This window comes from Nilaparvata lugens, chromosome 12 (genome assembly GCF_014356525.2).
Source record: "Nilaparvata lugens isolate BPH chromosome 12, ASM1435652v1, whole genome shotgun sequence".
NCBI lineage: Eukaryota > Metazoa > Arthropoda > Insecta > Hemiptera > Delphacidae > Nilaparvata > Nilaparvata lugens.
The window spans coordinates 31,526,468-31,546,835 of NC_052515.1; the positions used below are offsets into that span (position 1 = coordinate 31,526,468).

Consider the following 20,368-nt stretch of genomic DNA (forward strand, 5'->3'; position numbering starts at 1 on the left):
ATTATTGACCGAGCGAAGTGAGGTCTAATATTCAATTCGACGGCTTCAAATTTCTCTTAACGTTTAAATGTTTATATGTTGCGCATTTACGGCGAATCGCGGTAATAGATTTTCACGAAATTTGACAGGAATGTTTCTTTTCTAATTGCGCGTCGACGTATATACAAGGTTTTTGGAAAATTTGCATTTCAAGGATAATATAAAAGGAAAAAGGAGCCTCCTTCATACGCCAATATTAGAGTAAAACTCAGACTTGGAATTATTCATCATAAATCAGCTGACAAGTGATTACACAGATGTGTGGAGAAGCCAGTCTATTGCTGTACTTCCATAAGGTTTATAGTTCAGGTACTTGTGGATGAGAGAGAATACTACGTGAGGTCTACTGTTCACAGAACTACTAGTATCAGATATACCGGAATATCTTGAATTTATTACAGCTATCGACTATAATAATAGAAGACGGTGGTAAGGTGGTAACAGAGAATTGGCAAGCCTGTCGTCCTACAAGCACCACCCACTTTATAACGTGAATGCACTATAAGTAATGGGATCTTCTGGGACGCCCCACCAATAAAAATATCAATATTATCATACAAATGTTTTGTTAAAATTGACTCAAATAAATATAAAATTGACTTGAATAATTATTGATAGTTGATATCTTTCTGTATGGTTATTTTGGATCGTTCATTCCAATTAATAAAATTATTTTGTCACTTTTCAGACTTGTTCAATTATGCAGAAGACGTACCGACAATACAGTTCTTGTGGTGAAACAGATAACTACACCCATCAATGAAGGAGACTCCAGGGTAATTATTCACTTTTTCAAATTTAAATTTTGTCTTTTCGCCTTAAAAACAATCATTACAAATAATTGCTAGCCGAGCACTCACCAATGAAATGAAAATATAATTCCAATTAGATCTAATGGGATTATTCATATTCGCTCGGCCGTGCTGAATGTGAATAGTCCAATTAAAACTCGTTAGAATTATATTGTAAATATGGAGACGATATAAAGGTACCTCCTTGATAAGTTCGGTTTCCCTGCAAACTGTCTCTAGCACTTTCAATGGAGAAAATAATAGATGACATGGCTAAATCTTCACAATTACTGTACTTACTGTACTGGCCCTTCTCATTAGATTGAAAGTTGTATTCATGAGCGAGGTCTACTGTTCGCAGAACTTCTAGTTATTCATTTTTGAATTTGTCTTTTCGCCTTGAAAACAATCATTACAATTGCCGGTCAGGCTAGCCGAGAGGACTTAAGCTCGGTTCGCACATAAGAGTGACAGTGCAAATATAATTCCAATTAGTAAAACAAATAAAACTTGTAGCACCCTGAACCTGAGGATGGTTTTAGAACCGAAACTAGTCGTTCAACTATTTTAAGTTTTTTAATAAATAAAGGGTGCTACAAGTTTTATTTGTGTTATTAATTTAAAAGCAGCCCATTTCAATAAGTGTTTTTAATTCCAATTAGCTCTAATGGGATTATTCATATTCGCTCGGCCGTGCTGAATGTAAATAGTCCAATTAAAACTCGTTAGAAATATTCACTGTTCACTGTTGTGTACGATCCCAGCTTAAGGGCCAGACCATATGAGGTGTTTTTCATGCGTTGTTAGAGTCGGAAGGGCAGGAAGCTCTCCGATTGGCTGATTGGGTTGGCGCCTGGAAAAACGCTTAATGAGGTCTGGCCCTAAGGTGTTACACCCTTCCTGGTCATGGTTCGAATCCTGCCTGTAGGCATGGACGTTTGATGAGTGTAATGGACGTTTATAACACTAACCAAAGCAGCTGTATCCATTTTTTAAAGAATTTTAGAAGATCTTTTTGAATTGAAGCTGCATTTTTCTTCAAGAAATTCCAATTTTCAGCAGTTAGTAGCCTACAAACAGGAACAATATAAGCTTCCACTATATTGAGGTCCACGTTATAATGGCAGTGTTTGATTAGATATGGTATTGCTATCCTTGTCTATCATCCAACAAATCTGATAGCGCTATCTCTTTCTTGCTTTGCTCTGTTGCCAGATCGTCTTTAAACAATGTAGAATTAGTAATTAACAAAATATTTCATTTTAATAAAGAAAATTAATTATAAAATTACTGAAGAATTTTCCTTGCTTCGTAAAATATAATTTAATATTTTAAACAAGAATGAACAGTTGATATTACCTCCATAAACCTGTATCAGCTACCGTCTATAGAAGGCATTGACAAGACAGAGGTTCGGCAACGTTGTTCTGTTTTCTTTATCCACTACTATTATAACGTGGACCTCACTATTAATTTATAGCTTTTGTGGGAGCACGGAATTGGAAATGTCATGTACATATGAGTGCCAGATATTCCCAATTCCGTGCTCCCACAAAAGCTATAGTGATGTCCACGTTATAATGGTAGTGGAGAAAGATAGCAGAACAACTTTGCCGATCCTCTGTCTTGTCAATGCCTTCTATAGACGGTAGCTGATACAGGTTTATTGAGGTAATATTAACTGTTCTATCTCGTTTAAAATAATCAATTATATTTTAGTAAGCAAGAAATCTTATTTTCCAATAATTTCATAATGAATTTTCATAATTATGTTGAAATGTTTTGTTAATTAATTATTAATTCTACATTGTTAAAAGACAATCTGCCAACAGAACAAAGTGAGAAAGAGATTGCGCTATCCGCTTTGTTGAATGATAGACAATGATAGCAATACCATTGATAATCAAACACTGCCATTATAACGTGGACCTCAATATAGTGGAAGGATAGCAATACCATATCTAATCAAACACTGCCATTATAACGTGGACCTCAATATAGTGGAGAACAACGTTGCCGAACCTCTGTCTTGTCAATGCCTTCTATAGACGGTAGCTGATACAGGTTTATGGAGGTAATATTAACTGTTCTATCTCGTTTAAAATAATCAATTATATTTTAGTAAGCAAGAAATCTTATTTTCCAATAATTTCATAATGAATTTTCATAATTAAGTTGAAATGTTTTGTTAATTAATTATCAATTCTACATTGTTAAAAGACAATCTGCCAACAGAACAAAGTGAGAAAGAGATAGCGCTATCCGCTTTGTTGAATGATAGACAATGATAGCAATACCATTGAAAATCAAACACTGCCATTATAACGTGACCCTCACTATAGTTGGTACAAATTGGTATCTACTTGATATAATATCAGGCCCTACAAATATAATAAATACAAAAAATATAATACATACGGTAATAGAGCACTAGCTACTTTCTAAATCATATTACCATTGCATGTTCAGTTTATCTTTTTTTCTGTAGGTCTACTCTTGAATATAAATAATAATATAGAAATTCAAGTAAGTTACCCTTTTTAAAATTATTCACTCACAACATGTTTTGGCTATATGATGTCATTAGCAAATGATTGGGAAGTAAATAAAATGACATTATTTAGAAGAATGACTTCTTATTTAGAAGAAGCTTGCAATGTAATTTTATTTTCGCCCCACTTGGATGTAATGAGCTGGTTTTCGTGCGTCATATGGAGGCCGAAAATGATTGTTTTCTGACCAGGCCGGTAAAAGTTTTACGGCCCTAGGGCTGTAAAATAACCTTGAAGTCAGCTGATTCTGATTTGATGTGAACGTGTTTACAAAATGGTTTATGAAACGGGATCAGTTTATGCTTCTAGAATTGAATAAGTATTCTGCAATAATTATAAGATACTATTATTTTATTTGGATGAATAAAATACAGATAAGATAATAAACTTGATTATAAACTATTCAAATTCGATTTTCAGAGTAGGATAGAACTTCTAACTTAAACTTCCGAAGTCAACGACAACAATCATTGTTGACGTTGACATTCAGATTGGCCAAATTTCAAGTGTGCTAAAACAGCTGATCAAAAAACTTTTCATCATTTGTGTTTATTATTCAAGAATCAAAACATTTATAATAATATCATCTTATTGTCATTTGGAAGAATAAAAAGTATAAACTCAACCTCTTACATAATTGAACGTAATCTTTTACTAGGTTATTTAGACAAATCAGAATAAAAAATAAAATTACTTGGACAATTTCCTGATATTCAGATTACCTCAGATTTACTAGAGCTATGACCTTCCTGTTTTGCTTTCGGAAGTGCCTAATAAACAATTATTCTCATATTTATATTGTTTATTTTTCTGTGTGGCGAAAAATAACGTTCTCACCATGGGCAGAAATGTTTTTCCGGCTCTCAATCTTTTCTAGTCCTCGGCCTACGGCCTCGGACTTGAAAACCGATTTCGAGCCGGAAAAGTCTCATTTTCGGCCCTAGGTGCGAAATATACTATTTTTTTCCAATCACTTGATAATGGCATCATACAGTTGAGGGTACTTAGATTTATATTTTCATTCATATGTTTAGTTTTGGTCCTGATGTTATAAGAAGGAACGTATTTGCAAGAACTCGTTTGATGGGGGCTTTGATAGCTATTTGATAAACAGTAGAAGTATTACAGTTAAAAAAAAATCAGGTTCCTAGATGGTTTTGTTAGTTTTCTAAATATATTTTGAGCTTTTAATGGTTAAAATTAGCATATAAATTAGTTGTTAACTTATTTATACAAAGTTATTATAGTTTTCAAACGGATTATACTTGTTTCTAAGATGATTTTGCGCTTCTAATGCTTTAAATTCGCGCATAAAATACTATATGTCCTTCTAAACAATCTATTATAGTAGATACTTCATCATTTTTGACTAAAATTTGGTTTTTAATTGTTAATAATTGAGTTATTCAATGAGAAACTAATCAACAAGTTTGTAATCACTTTTTTAAATTTGGCGGACTGTTGTCGTCTGCTCTCTAGCGGGAAAAGTTTGCACTATAGTAGTTCGAGAGGATACCGCAAGGTGTCGTGCGCTGTTCAATTTCAATTCTTTACAAGTTTCCAACTCTTGGATGGCAATCCCAGAATATTCACTGAATTTCCTCACTAAAATTGGAAGTTGCTTCAGTTTTTTGACTATAACTTTTGAACGGTGCGTTGTACGTACATTTTGTTGGAGACAATTTTTGTAGAGAATTAAATTTCTCACAAATTGATGTGTTGTTTGTATTAATTTTGTTCATAAATGAGCTAGTTATTCAGCTTTAGAAACTTGAAAATTGTTCTATTACAAAAATATTAACATATTTTATGCTGATAACTTTTTAACCGTGCTTAGTAACTGGAATTTATTTATCACAATTTTTCTATAGTGAGGTGCACGTTATAATGACAGTATTTGATCAACATTGGTGTTGCTATCCTTGCCTATCATTCAAAAAAGTGGAGAGCACTATCTCTTTCTTGCTTTGCTTTGTTGCCAGATCGTCTTTCAACAATGTAGAATTAATAATTAATTATTAACAAAATATTTCATCTTAATGATGAAAATTCATTATGAAACTATTGAAAAATATAATTTCTTGCTTAATATAATTGATTATTTTAAACGAGAATGAACCGTTAATATTACAACAATAAACCTGTATCAGCTACCGTCTATAGAAAGCATTGACAAGACAGAGGATCGGCAACGTTGTTCTGCATCTTTCTCCACTGCCATTATAACTTGGACCTCACTAACGTTTTTGATGAGCTGTTAATACTTGTTCAATATTGAATACTCTTATACTCATTATTACTGAATTTGTCTATTCAATTTAAAACTGAATAATTTGATTTTGTTGTCAGGTTGTAGCAAAGGAGGTGGCCATTCTTTCTGCACTGCGTCACCGGCACATTGTCAGATATTTCGACAATTTTTTGGACTCTGAGGGTCGCCTGGCAATTGTCATGGAATGGGCTCGCGGCGGTAGTCTCGAACAATTTCTCAAACGGAGAAGAGACACGTATAATAGCATGGGACCTGTCACACCGAGCGCAAAGATTGACAAACGTTGTAGCATGGGACCTTTCACACAGACTACACTATTTAGTGGCACACGTGAAAGTATGGAACCTTTCACACAGAGTGACCAAATCAACGATAACCTAAACAACAACGACATGGAATTTGATAGCACGTGTATGGAAGGTTGCACTGAAGACAAGCAGTTTAGTAACACATGTAATAGTACGGAGCCTGTCACACATGGGTAGGTTGACTGATTTTTTCTTCTTAAGGATTACGTACTATAGTGAGGTCCAAGCTATAATGGCAGTGGAGAAAGATAGGAGAAAAACGTTGCCGATCATCTGTCGTGTCAATGCCTTCTTTAGACGGTAGCTGATACAGGTTTATTGATGTATATTATATTTTATTAAGTAATAAATTATATTTTTCAATAATTATTTTGTTAGTTAATTATTCTACATTTTTAAAAGGCGATCTGGCAACAGAGCAAAGTGAGAAAGAGATAGCGCTATCCAGTTTGTCGAATGATAGACAAGGATAGCAATACCATTGCTAATCAAACACTGCCGTTATAACGTGGACCTTCACTATAGCTACATTTGGACTGTTGTATAAATTAGAACTGGAACCGTTTTGAGCGTAAAGCTACGTTTCACTATGAAGCTGGAGAGCTAGATAAAATTTGAGCCACTTATAGCTCTGTCAGCTATATATAGCTCTTCTAGATGTAGCTCTGCTATGAGTAGATTTTAACGCTAAGTCTATCTAGCAGAGCTATATGTAGCTCTTCAAGATGTTTGGAATAAAGTTCACTGTTCAGTTCCCAGCCAGATGCCGAAGAAGAAGGTAGTTCTTGCAGAACTACAAATTTAATTCAATTTGTATACATACATCTTCTTACTGACCTGAATTGAAGCAGAATAAGTTAACTGCAACTCACTACCAACACACAAGGACTCTTATGTTGGCAGTGCCGAATATTACATTGATAATATTATTGTTGTGCAAGTTACAATAAATGTCTATTTGTAGGTAATTGTATATTGCATACTTTAGTGATTGTATTTTACAAATATTTGTATGTGATTTTTGGCAATAAATTCAATTCAATTCAGAAAGACAGTTCTTGAAAACTATACAGTGGTCACTACCACTCTTTTGAAAGACCTAAATGAGGATGATAGAGACGATTTGACTTATGAAATTCGTTGTGATGGTAGTTTCGAGAACTTTCTTCTAATATTGTCTTTATTCCAGTCAAATTCACTCTCCATTTCTGCAAAATAATATAATCATAAATCAGAAATGAATGCTTGTAATGCGCAGTAGCCTACTAGCACTCGGACAATAAATGAGTACAGTATATCAGGTGATCAGGTGTGCATACAGGAGGCACTAAACAGCAGTAAACCGCAGTTGCGGCAGCTTTCCTTCAAGGACAGAGCAGCTACATCTAGCTCTGCTATAGACAAAAATTGACATAGCAGAGCTACATGTAGCTCTGATTCTCTTTGATGTTTACCGAAAACTTTGGATAGCTCAATTTCTGCTATATAGCTGGGCTATAGGCCTATAGCACATTTCCAGTGTCACTTTTTGAACGCTCTGCTACATAGTGTAAACCTAGCTCAAGCCTGTGAAAGTTGTGTAATTCTGAATAATTAAAGGAATGAATATTTGCTTTTGAATTGCAGGAATTGACATCTATTTTACTTTCCTTGCCCTATTACCATAGGTAAGGAAAGTATTGCTATCCGAAAAAATTAAGGTACCCCAATTTCTAAATTTCTATACGTTTCAAGGTCCCCTGAGTCCAAAACAGTGGTTTTTGGGTATTGGTCTGTATGTGTGTGTGTGTATGAGTGTATGTGCGTCTGTGTACACGATATCTCATCTCCCAATTAACGGAGTGACTTGAAATTTGGAACGTAAGGCCCTTACAATATAAGGATCCGACACGAACAATTTCGATCAAATGCAATCCAAGATGGCGGCTAAAATGGCGAAAATGTTGTCAAAAACAGGGTTTTTCGCGATTTTCTCGAAAACGGCTCCAACGATTTCGATTAAAGTTATACCTGGAATAGTCATCGATAAGCTCTATCAACTGCAATAAGTCCCATATCTGTAAGAATTTCAGGAGCTCCGCCCATCTATGAAAAGTTTGATTTTAGATTCTCAATTATCAGGCTTCATATACAATTTAAACAAGGAATTTCAAGTGGAAAAGATTGAGAATGTAAATCTCTGCAATTAATGTCTAGTAACATTTCCACCTAGAATTGAAAATAAGCTTGAAATCCGAGAAAATGTGATTATTAAATTGCAAACTGTTGGCAACTGTTGGCTCTATTAAATCATTCACTAAGAAGAGAAAGCAGACCAGCTGTCTCATAATCTTTGAATAGTAGACTTGAGATGCGCGAGTACACTAGCGTCAGGTGATCAATTTTCTTAACGGCAAGGAAAGTTGTGTGAGTGCGCCACACCAGATTTTTTTATTGCGGATGATGCCCACATGAGCTTTTTGCTTGTGCGTGGGTAATGGGATGTGCAAGGGTGAATTATGGAGATGATCAAACGTTCATGCCCATTCGATGAGAATCGGCGGGATTCGAACCCGCGACCAGATTCTGAAGGGTGCAACGCCTTAGTCAACTTGGCTATCTGGCCGGCAGACATTTTTTACTAATTGTTAATTGTCTCTGATTTTGTTTCTATAATTGGCGTTTGCTATAATATCTGTAATTGTACAGCTTTGTATGCAATAAAACATATTTATTTATTTATTCAGGAATTGAGGTGAGCAATGGTATGGGACCTTTGACTCAGGACACCGTGCTGGCAATGTTGGCTCAACTGTGCGATGCTCTGGCCTATTTGCACGGCCGCCATATTGTGCATCGTGACCTGTGCGCGCGCAACGTGTTACTCTGTGGGCCGAGCGAATCCAGTTTGTATCTCAAGCTGTGCGATTTCGGAGTTTCCAAAATGTTGCAAGAGTGAGTATTCACCAAATTGTTTCAACAATATTATTTCTATTGAGGTGATTTATGAGAAAGGAATCTTTGCTCCGCACATAATTTGTTCAAACCAAGAATCAAGAATTTTATTTGCTAGAAAAGCAATAAACATCTTGTGTTTCAGAAGTAGTGTCGAACATTTCAGGGTATTGCTCCTGGATGATAGGAGACTACAAAAATGTCCTATTTAAAGTGTCCAAAACTCGGCGGTTATCCTTATAGTTATTTTGTTTCTTTCACTTAGGAATTTTTATCTCAAGAACGAAATGTTGTATTGATATGAAATTTGGCATGAATATTTATGCTATAAAGACTCAACTTTAAAAAATAAAATGAAAAATTTCGATGTAAACATTCAAAATGGAATCCAGGAACAATACCCTAAAATGTTCGACACTATACTTCTTAAACACTCTGTATAGGAATAAAATGTATGGGTTGTCTACCAAGTGGTATTAGAGATGAAAGGAATAGTGGCAGATTAAAAAAAGGTTTGCACGGACTATAGTTTCAATACTCAGTGCATAATATTCAGTTGTCTTTTTTTTAGACTGTCTCAGACTAAAAAAATGCAACAGCAGATGTAGTCCTGAACATTGAAACTAGTTTTGAATGGACAAATCGCATGTGCAACTAACGATTTATTTTCAATTTCACCTTAATATTGTCAGGGTGCGATTCTAATCATAGCTTATTTATTTGCTAATAAAAATAATTATTAAATACAAATAAATTGTATTATAAATTTTATTTTAATATATTTGCTAATATTCTCTATATTTCAACGGCCAATAATTAATTATTGTTGTAACCCAACATCGAGTTGGGTTCATCACAGGAAAATATCGCACAGTAAATCCTCAGATTGACTGTAAGGAAAATAGGATAGTTTATACTATAGTGAGGTCCACGTTATAATGGCAGTGGAGAAAGATAGGAGAACAACGTTGCCGATCCTCTATCTTGTCAATGCCTTCTATAGACGGTAACTGATACAGGTTTATTGATGTGATATCAACGGTTCACTCTCGTTTAAAATAATCAATATTATATTTTATTAAGCAAGAAATTATATTTTTCAATAATTTTATAATGAATTTTCATAATTAAGATGGAATATTTTGTTAATTCATTATTAATTCTACATTGTTAGAGGACGATCTGGCTACAAAGCAAAGTAAGAAAGAGAGCGCTATCCGCTTTGTTAAATGATAGACAAGGATAGCAATCCATTGCTAATCAAACACTGCCATTATAACGTGGACCTGACTATTGCTACATTTGGACTGTGGTTGAAATTAGAATTTGGGCCGTTTTGGGCGTAAGCCTGTGAAAGTTGTTTAATTCTGAGTAATTAAATCAATGGATATTTGCTTATGAATTGCAGGAATTGACATCTATTTCACTTCAGCCAATGAAATATTTTTTTTCTACAGTTACCTTGAAAAGTGGCCATTCCTGAACTGATTACAGAACGCAAAGAATCACTTTTCCGCTCTAGTGCGGGAAAAATTTTTCTGCACTCCAGATTTGCAACATGGCAACGCAAAATAGTTGGTGGGTTATATGGAGGATTAGTGCACGAAAACAAAAAATAAGTTGGTACCAATGACTGTGGTATAGTGTTGTGGTGCACGTTATAATAATATTAAGGACAACGAGGACAGCCACCACATGAGTGCCGCCTTCATTCATTTACTACTACATTATTCAATTTTATTAATAATAAAATTACACAGAAAAACATTTGATGGATTTCAGGGAATTTACCCATAATTACCCACTTTTCATATTCAATGGTAACTGTAGGAAAAATTAAATGTGAAATACGTGCGCAAAGTTCCTCTGCTGCACTCAAGAAACCATTCCGCCCTCGCCTACGGCTCGGGCGTAAACGTTTCTTTCGGTGCAGCAAACTGTCACTTTGCGCACTAGTTGCACAAATAACTATTTTATTGTGGATAGTGCCCATCAGACAGGGGTATTTTCTGAAATAGGGACTTTACATCAGGCACGTGTCTTTCCCGAAACAGGAAATAAACCTTAGAATATGGAGAAATTCCATAACTTGTTGTAGCATTACATAATGCCGGATGCGGCAGCAAAACTTACTTTTTTAAAGTGAACGCCATTCAGTCAACTGATAGAGAGCAGTAGTAGAGCGCAATTGGTCTCGTTAGAGAGGTTAGACTATAAAGTTTTCTTGCCGACATGTTCATTCGCCATCATGCATTGGAGCAATGAGAAGCGAGGCCTATTTTTCGAGCGGATGTTCTGTGATCACAACCCAGCATTACGAAATCGCTTTAATTTAACCCCTTTGGCTACTCTCCCGGACCAGAAATCAATATTGTTACGTGGGTCACTACGTTCAGACAAACTGCAAGTGCGACAAGACGAAAAACTCAAGTCCCTCAGTCCATTAGGTCACCTGAGAACGTTGAGGCAGTTGAGATCACCACAGCGTTCTGCGCGCAAGCATGCGTCTGCTCTTGGACTTTCCGATCGTTCTGTGAGACGAATTCTTCATGATGATCTTCATTTCCATCCATACAAGATGGCAATTGTGAAGGAGCATTCTGAACGTGACTTCAATTGAGGGAACACTTTCCAGGACGCCTCATCTCAATTAGGAGCAATTTTGAGTGGCCAGCCCGATCTCCCGATTTGAACCCTTGTGATTTTTTTATGGGGGTTTGTGAAATCCCTAGTTTATTTGAACCGTTCAAGGTCCCTACATGTTTTGAAAATCAATGGCCCATATGAATAAGACCAGAGCAAATGCTCATGAGCAAAAGCATTGAGCATAAGGTTTTGCTCATGAGCAAAATGTAGAAGCAAAAGCATTTGCTCATTTTGATATGAATAAGCTTTACCTTATACTCTTACCTTATGCTTCAGAACTCTGGAGCAAATGCTCACGTATTTTAAAGATTTTTCATCAGCTGATTCGCTTTTGTAGCCTTAATTTGTATTTATAGCTCACGGAAGCGCTAAATATGCAAACATGGGGCACCGCTTGTGTTTGCGTCGTCTGCTCTGTTTTCTATTCATGAATACAGTTTTAGGTTAGTTGAGTTTAGATTTTTGAAATAATAGCGTGAAAAAATGTCATCTCTATAATAATCTTCAGCATATTCTTATAATATCAATAGCCTTCTTATAATCGTCTACACTTTCATCTTCTTAAATACCTATTTCCTATTTTGTGATGGCTATCTTTATAACAGGTAGCTTTTGTAGGAATAATGGTGATATATATCATGGTTGAATCTAAAAAGAGTTTTATAGCTCTCAACTATTGGTTGTGATCGTATCTGGTATAGTTTCCTCTTCCTTATACGAATTAGTTGAGCCATTTTACTATGAGCAAAAGGTGATAAGCTGCTCTAGACTAGACTCACCTTTTTTGAAGCATTTGCTTCAAAAGTTGAGCAAATGCTCTAGTTTATTCATACAATTTTGAGCAAAAGCTTTTACTTTTGAGCAAATGCTCAAACTATTTTTTGATGAGCATGAGCAAAAGGTTTGCTCACGTTTATTCATAGAAAATGAAGCAAATGCTCCATATTTTAGAAGTATGAGCAAATGCTCAACTTTATTCATATGACCCACTAGCCGTCAGGCTCGCTTCGCTCGCCATATCCGTCCAGCCAGGGGGCTCCGCCCCTGGACCCCCGACAGGATCGTCCAAGAATGAGATCAGCAGGCTCGCTTCGCTCGCCTGCATTTTCATTTGGGCATTTTTATCATATGTTAGGACAATCCAGTCGGGGGTCCAGACTAAACGGCTGGCTAAACGGATATGGCGAGCGAAGCGAGCCTGACATAATATCCCAGGATTGAAGTAGCAGTGCCCAATCAATTTTTCCGTGATAAATGCATTGAATCTTCAACTTGGTTCCAACCTAACAAAGTCAACTCAACTTAATGCCAACCTGACAAAATTATTAATTTAGTTGGCAGTTAACAACTGTTTCGAAGAGGTACTCTATCTAGATTATAGTTCTATAGTAACATATGATATGGAAATTTCATTTATAATTAAGAGATTGGGAGAAGAAGAATATACATGCTAAAAGACGAACTTTAAACCCTTAAAACAACCCTTAGAGTTGAAATATTGCCAAAAGATTTCTTAGTGCGCCTCTAAAGGGCCAACTGAACATACCTACCAAATTGAACGTTTTTGGTCCGGTAGATTTTTAGTTATGCGAGTGAGTGAGTGAGTGAGTGAGTGAGTGAGTGAGTCAGTCAGTCAGTGAGTGAGTGCCATTTCGCTTTTATATATATAGATTATCAGGGATGAAATTGCTAACATAACGCCTGCAATGCTGGCAGGAGTCATGACAAACGCCAAAAATAGGTTTACTCAGTGTATGGAGAATGGGGGACGTCATCTACCCGATTCGATATTTCAAACTGATTGAAACAAAACTATTATATATGTGTCTACATTACAAAAAACGAATACAAAATATCTGATCCATACAAAGAGTTTTATTTACAAAAGGAAGTTTCGCTGCCGCACTCTGTATAGCACCACACTATCTGTGTCTAGTAAAAATATCATTCTTTTGTGTTGTAATTATATCATCCTTATCTATCGAGTTTGACAAATTTACGACAGAACTTGAGTTTGTGGCCTAGGCCCGACTTGACATTAAACACTGGTGTGCCTTTTGAATGCTTGCTACCATCGGACTCCCCAATGGAGGTGATGTGGTAGATATCCATATTCAACTAGTAGTTCTGTGAACAGTAGACCTTGCACTCAGTAAGTTACATTGACCTGTTATGTTTCTCAAAAATTAGTAAATAATTTATCAATTTATAATGTCTAGAAAAAATCCTAAATAAACATAGAGCTTTCTGTCCTATCGTACCGTGACGTGTCATCCCGGAATGTGAGTGTGAGCGCTGTTATCAGGTCTGGCTGCAACTGTATACAACATTGATGGAAAGATACATTTTCAAGATGTTCGATGTTTTTGAACGGGTAGTATTATTGACCGAGCGAAGTGAGGTCTAAGATTCAAGTCGACGGTTTGGCATTTCTCTTAATGTTTATATGTTGCGCATTTACGGCGAAACGCGGTAATAGATTTTCATGAAATTTGACAGGTATGTTCCTTTTTAAATTGCGCGTCGACGTATATACAAGGTTTATGAAAATTTTGCATTTCAAGGATAATATAAAAGGAAAAAGGAGCCTCCTTCATACGCTAATATTAGAGTAAAAATCAGTCTATAGAATTATTCATCATAAATCAGCTGTCTAGTGGACTATAATACTACCCGTTCAAAAACATCGAACATCTTGAAAATGTGTCTTTCCATCAACGTTGTAGACAGTTCAGGCCAGACCTGATAACAGCGCTCACACTCACATTCCGGGACGACACGTCACGGTACGATAAGACAGAAAGCTCTATGTTTATTTAGGATTTTTTCTAGACATTTTAAATTGATAAATTATTTATTAATTTTTGAGAAAACATAACAACAGGTCAATGTAACTTACTGAGCGCGAGGTCTACTGTTCACAGAACTACTAGTAGTCCACTAGACAGCTGATATATGATGAATAATTCTATAGTCTGATTTTTACTCTAATATTGGCGTATGAAGGAGGCTCCTTTTTCCTTTCATATTATCCTCGAAATGCAAAATTTCCAAAAACCTTGTGTATACGTCGACGCGCAATTTAAAAAGGAACACACCTGTCAAATTTCATGAAAATCTATTACCGCGTTTCGCCGTAAATGCGCAACATATAAACATTTAAACATTAAGAGAAATGCCAAACCGTCGACTTGAATCTTAGACCTCACTTTGCTCGGTCAATTAGATTACTTAAAATTGTGACCGCCACTCACTTTCTTAATCATCATCCATCTATTTCCAAGTCTACATTTGGCCGCTCCTTATTTTTGGTTACCTTAATTTTTCTCTCCATTTTGATGATGTACTTAATGGGTCATATGAATAAAAACAGAGCATAATAAATGCTCATGAGCATGGAGCATAAGGTTTTGCTTATGAGCATTAGGTAGAAGCATAAGCATTTGCTCATTTTTATATGAATAACCTTTACCTTATGCTCCTGAACTCTGGAGCAAATGCTCACGTATTAAAAGATTTTTCATCAGCTGATTCGCCTTTGTAAGCGCTAAATATGCAAGTATAGACACCGCTTGGTCGTCTGCTCTGATCTCTATCTATGAATTGAGTTTAAGGTTAGTTGAGTTCTGAATTTTGAAATAATAGCGTGAAAAATGTCATCTCTATAATAATCTTCAGCATAATCTTATAATCTCAGCCTTCTTAAAATCGTCTACACTCTCATCTTCTTAAATGCCTATTTCCTCTGTTGTATATCCATACTTTTTCACTGTTAAAATTAAACTTTAATTTTAAAAAACACTTTTGAAGTGAAAATACACTTACTTTTGTAGTGACGATCGTTTCGACCTGTTGTTGGTCATCATCAGACTGTGGGAATTTACTCAGATGACAAGCTTGTCATCTACAACGATCGTCACTACAAAAGTAAGTGTATTTTCACTTCAAAAGTGTTTTTTAAAATTCAAGCCTATTTCCTATTCTGTGATGGCTATGTTTATATCGGATAGGTATATTTTGTATTTATTCTTTTGTAGGAACAATGGTGATATATATCATGGTTGAATCTGAAAAGAGTTTTATAGTTCTCAACTATTGGTTGTGATCGTATCTGGTATAGTTTCCTCTTTCTCACACGAATTAGTTGAGCCATTTTACTATGAGCAAAAGGTGAAAAGCTGCTCCAGACTAGACTCACCTTTTTTGAAGCATTTGCTTCAAAAGTTGAGCAAATGCTTTTATTCATACAATTTTGAGCATAAGCTTTACTTTTCAGCAAATGCTCAAAGTATTTTTTGATGAGCATGAGCAATTTATAGTCTAGAGAATGAAGTATATGCTCAATATTTTAGAAGTATGAGCACTTGCTCAACTTTATTCATATGACCCATTGTATCAATCAATAAAGAATAAAAAATTAAGTAAATATTGTCTATTGTAATTTGTAGGTCAGTGAGTGGAGCCAGTAGTGGAGGCCAGTTGAAGGGGAGTGTGGAGTGTTTGTCACCAGAGCAATGCATGGGTTTGCCTGCTACCACCAGCTGTGACATTTGGGCTCTCGGCTGTCTGCTCTATCGCATCATCACCTTTCACCATCCTTTTCCCACTCAGGTCAGTCTAGGTCTACTATCCTTATAGCCTGGTTTCCACTAGGTAGCGGTCGAGTAACTGGCATACTAACTCTACTCTACCTACTTGGTCGAGTAACTGTTTTCACTACAATTGAGAATCGTAGGTAAAGTGTGTTGTCTAGTGAACAAAACTAACCTTAAAATGTCAATACTTTTTAATAAATTAAAACTTGTACACTTATCAACACTTGAATAAATTAATAATTTTTAATAAATAACAATACTTGTTAAACTTGATAGCCTACGGCACGGCTCTACTCTATTAGCTCGAGACTGTGGCAGGCCAGTGCTGGCAAACCACACATCCACACATTGGCCGACGCTGGCCGACGTTGGGCTAATATGACTGTGGCCAGGCCAGCGCTGGCAAACCACACATCCACACATTGGCCGACGCTGGCCGACCACACATTGCCAATATGTAGCAACGGTATAAATGCTTCAAACACTTTACAATAGAATTCTTTATTGTCATTAAACACATTTTTTATCTTCATGTTCACTGATTCCTTGTCGAAGTTCGGCTGGCTCCTTCCCCAAACCCGACCTTGCTCTGTTGGGAAATTATTTCCTAATACTTTATTTTGTATATTTATTTAACTAATGCAGTGTATATAGTTTATTGATTCATTTTGAAATTTATGATAAATAAATAACTCCTAAGCGACGGCCACACGATTCTTTCTTTATTCCAAAAAAACATAAACAATCAAATACATTCCAGAAAGCAAATAGAATATTGTTTCCTAATTTCTAATATGTGTTCCCTATAGGCTACCCTGTGTGGGGACACTTGAATTTAAAATAAAATAATAATATACAAATTTAAATATTATATCATGAAGAACATAATAATTGAATATGATATTATATTGAAATGAATCAATATGTCAATTTATAATCATTCTTGCACAAATTCACACGCACACACAAACACACATACACAAAACTTGGAATTATAAACGGAGTGGTTGCTGTTTTTTTCTTATTTAGTTCAATTTAATTCATAGTTGAACGTTTCGTTTTTTTTTCAAAGTGCTGATGTAATTAGACCATAGATGAATACGCGTTTTTGAAGAAAGAGACAAATGTAATACTGTCTTAGTGTTCACGCATAGGCTACCGGACGGGATTTGTGAGTTTAATGATAGTTAATTATTATTGTTGCAACGTTGATGTGGAGTAATCAGTAATGTAGAATTTATAGTAAATTTAGACCTATATTAATTTAGTTAGAAAAATCATTCGCGATGTCTGGTTGTAATATGAATTTCTTGATTTTTCTTTCCTAAATGACTGACGGGACGTTATTTTCCTTGTTTTTACTGGAAGTGAATTGAATATTTTTTAGCTATGTATTTGAAGTGACGTCTGGAATGTTCTAATGTTGGTTTTAATGTCCTGTGCATTCCTGAGGTTTATTCTTTCATTCATCTGTTGGATATCTAAATTATTTTCAGCTGAATCCAGCATAGCTTTGAATAGAAAAGAATGTCTCACTGGTAATATTGATATAGTGAGGCCCACGTTATAATGACAGTATTTGATCAACTTTGGTTTCGCTATCCTTGTCTATCATTCGACAAAGCCGGTGGTACTATCCTTTTCTAGGTCCACAACGATGACAATTTTTTTTTGATAGTGTAGAAATATAATTAAATTATGCAGAGAATCGACATCGCTATTCTTCTATCTTTATTCACTGCCATTATAACGTGGACCACACTATAGTTCTCTGAAGAGCATCATAGCCGATTCTAGCCGAGCGACTACTGTAGTCTATTAGGGCGAGACCATAATAGGCGTTTTTTTCAGACGAATCGGCGGGCAGGAAGCTTTCAGTTTGGCTGATTTGGTTGGCGTCTGAAAAAACCCTAATACGGTCTCGACTTTAGTGGATTTGTTATTGTGGTCAATATCTGCTTTGTCCAATGCTAATCAGATATTGCCTGTAAACTTGGACCTCATTATACTAGTAGTTCTGTGAACAGTAGACCTCACGCAGTATTCTCATCCACAAGTACCTGATTGAAACTATAGACCTTATGGACATACATCAATAGACTGGCTTCTCCACACATCTGTGTAATCACTTGTCAGCTGATTTATGATGAATAATTCTATAGTCTGATTTTTACTCCAATATTGGCGTATGAAGGAGGCTCCTTTTTCCTTTTATATTATCCTTGAAATGCAAAATTTCCAAAAACCTTGTATATACGTCGACGCGCAATTAAAAAAGGAACATATCTGTCAAATTTCATGAAAATCTATTTCCGCGTTTCGCCGTAAATGCGCAACATATAAACATTTAAACATTAAGAGAAATGCCAAACCGTCGACTTGAATCTTAGACCTTACTTCGCTCGGTCAATAAATTGGTTCAGCTATTTACCTTCAAGTAATTAATTCTATTAAACCATACCTTTAGTGAGGTCCACGTTATAATGGCAGTGTTCAATTACCGATATTGTATTGCTATCCTTGTCTATCATTCAACAAAGCGGATAGCGCTATCTCTTTCTCGTTTTGCTCTGTTGCCAGATCGCTTTTTAACAATGTGTAAATATAATTAATTAACAAAATATTTTATCTTGATAATGAAATTATTCATTATGAAATCATTGAAAAATATAATTTCTTGCTTGATAAAATATAATTTATTATTTGAAACGAGAGTGAACCGTTAATATTACATCAATAAACCGGTATAAGTTACCCTCCATAGAAGGCATTGACAAGACAGAGGATCGGCAACGCTGTCCTCCTATCTTTCTTCACTGCCATTATAACGTGGACCTTACTATAGTTCTAACTCACTGCCGGCGCACAAGTTTTACCATATTGTAATTGAGTATTTATTTCATCAATTTGTATAAAATGTTATGGCAAATAAATGATTTTGAATGTTGTTATTAATTTGTTTCAGTCTGTGGCCGCACTTTCGCGCGAACTGAGTCGCTTCGGCGAGCGACTGGATCGCGCTACTCGTCTGCCGCACTGCGACCCACTAGTGCGGCTCATGTTGTCGCGCGACCCGCATCTGCGGCCGACCGCAGCGACCTTTTGCGAACGCCGCAACTGCTGCCCTATACCTATACCATCTACGCCAACTTGTATGCCATCGATGTGTCCATGCCACAATGAGATCAGTGAACGGAAGAGAAGACAGGAGGAGGAGGAGAAGATGAAGAAGAAGAAGATGAAGAAGGAGGAGAAGAGGAATCAGAAGGAAAAGAGGAATGAGAAGGAAAAGAAGAGGAAGAAGTAGAAGGAAGGAGGAGAAGAAAAATAAAGAAGGAAGGAGAAGAGGAAGAGGAAGAGGAAGAGGAAGAAGAAGAAGAAGAAGAGAAAGATTAAAAAACTACTACGACTGCTGCCCTATACCTATACTCTGTATGTCAACTTATGCCTTTGATATGACAATGTCACAATGAGATCTAAGAACGGAGAAGGAGGAAGAAGAGGAGAAGAGGAAGAAGAGGAGAAGAAGAAGAAGAAGGAGTGAGGAGAAGAAGAAGATGAAGATGATAATAATAATAATAATATACCTCTGTATATTATTAAACCTCAAACCTTACGCATTTGACTTGTTACAACGAGATCGAGCAAGAGCAGAGAATAAGAAGAAGAAGAAGAAGAAAAAGGAGGAAAGAATGAGGAGATGATTAGGAAGAAGAGGAAGAAAAGAGGAGGAATGAGAAGAATAGGAAGTAGAAGAGAAGAAGGAGGAAAGAAGAGGAAAAGAATGAGGAGATGATTAGGAAGAAAAAGAGGAGGAATGAGAAGAATAGGAAGTAGAAGAGAGAAGGAGGAAAGAAGAGGAAAAGAATGAGGAGATGATTAGGAAGAAGAAGAAGAAAAAGAGGAGGAATGAGAAGAATAGGAAGTAGAAGAGAAGAAGGAGGAAAGAAGAGGAAAAGAATGAGGAGATGATTAGGGAATAAAGCCATAGCTGATCTGTAGACTATAGCTATGTGAGATAGAGCAGAACTAGAGCAGAATAATGCTAACTAATATCAGGGTAACTGAGCTCCGCTCCAAAGTATAAAGGCGTAGCCTTTCAAGTATTGAAAATAAAAATTGTAATTCATAGTTTCTATTTTCAACCAGTCTATAACTGTAACAGAAAAAATATTCACATTCTATTACTTATTTTTCTTTGTATTTTAATAACTGTTTTGTAATTTATCCT

At 35.8% G+C, this 20,368-nt stretch overlaps 1 protein-coding gene across 1 annotated transcript; it reads left to right on the top strand.

Annotated features, from left to right (window-relative positions):
• Positions 1 to 725: 725 nt before the first annotated feature.
• Positions 726 to 19,639, top strand: LOC111048582 (serine/threonine-protein kinase Nek3). The gene is made up of 5 exons (XM_039439350.1): positions 726 to 815; positions 5,732 to 6,135; positions 8,690 to 8,896; positions 15,991 to 16,153; positions 19,103 to 19,639. The coding sequence occupies exons 2-5, from the start codon at positions 5,834 to 5,836 to the stop codon at positions 19,442 to 19,444; spliced, it is 1,014 nt and encodes a 337-aa protein (XP_039295284.1). The 5' UTR covers positions 726 to 815; positions 5,732 to 5,833; the 3' UTR covers positions 19,445 to 19,639.
• The last annotated feature ends 729 nt before the right edge of the window (positions 19,640 to 20,368 follow it).

Excerpts from the sequence above, each read along its gene's own strand:
- LOC111048582 (XM_039439350.1), top strand. The coding sequence starts at position 5,834 with ATGGAATGGGCTCGCGGCGGTAGTCTCGAACAATTTCTCAAACGGAGA. Across the intron at positions 6,136-8,689 it reads ACGGAGCCTGTCACACATGG|AATTGAGGTGAGCAATGGTA; the intron begins GTAGGTTGACTG and ends TATTTATTCAGG. Across the intron at positions 8,897-15,990 it reads GTTTCCAAAATGTTGCAAGA|GTCAGTGAGTGGAGCCAGTA; the intron begins GTGAGTATTCAC and ends TGTAATTTGTAG.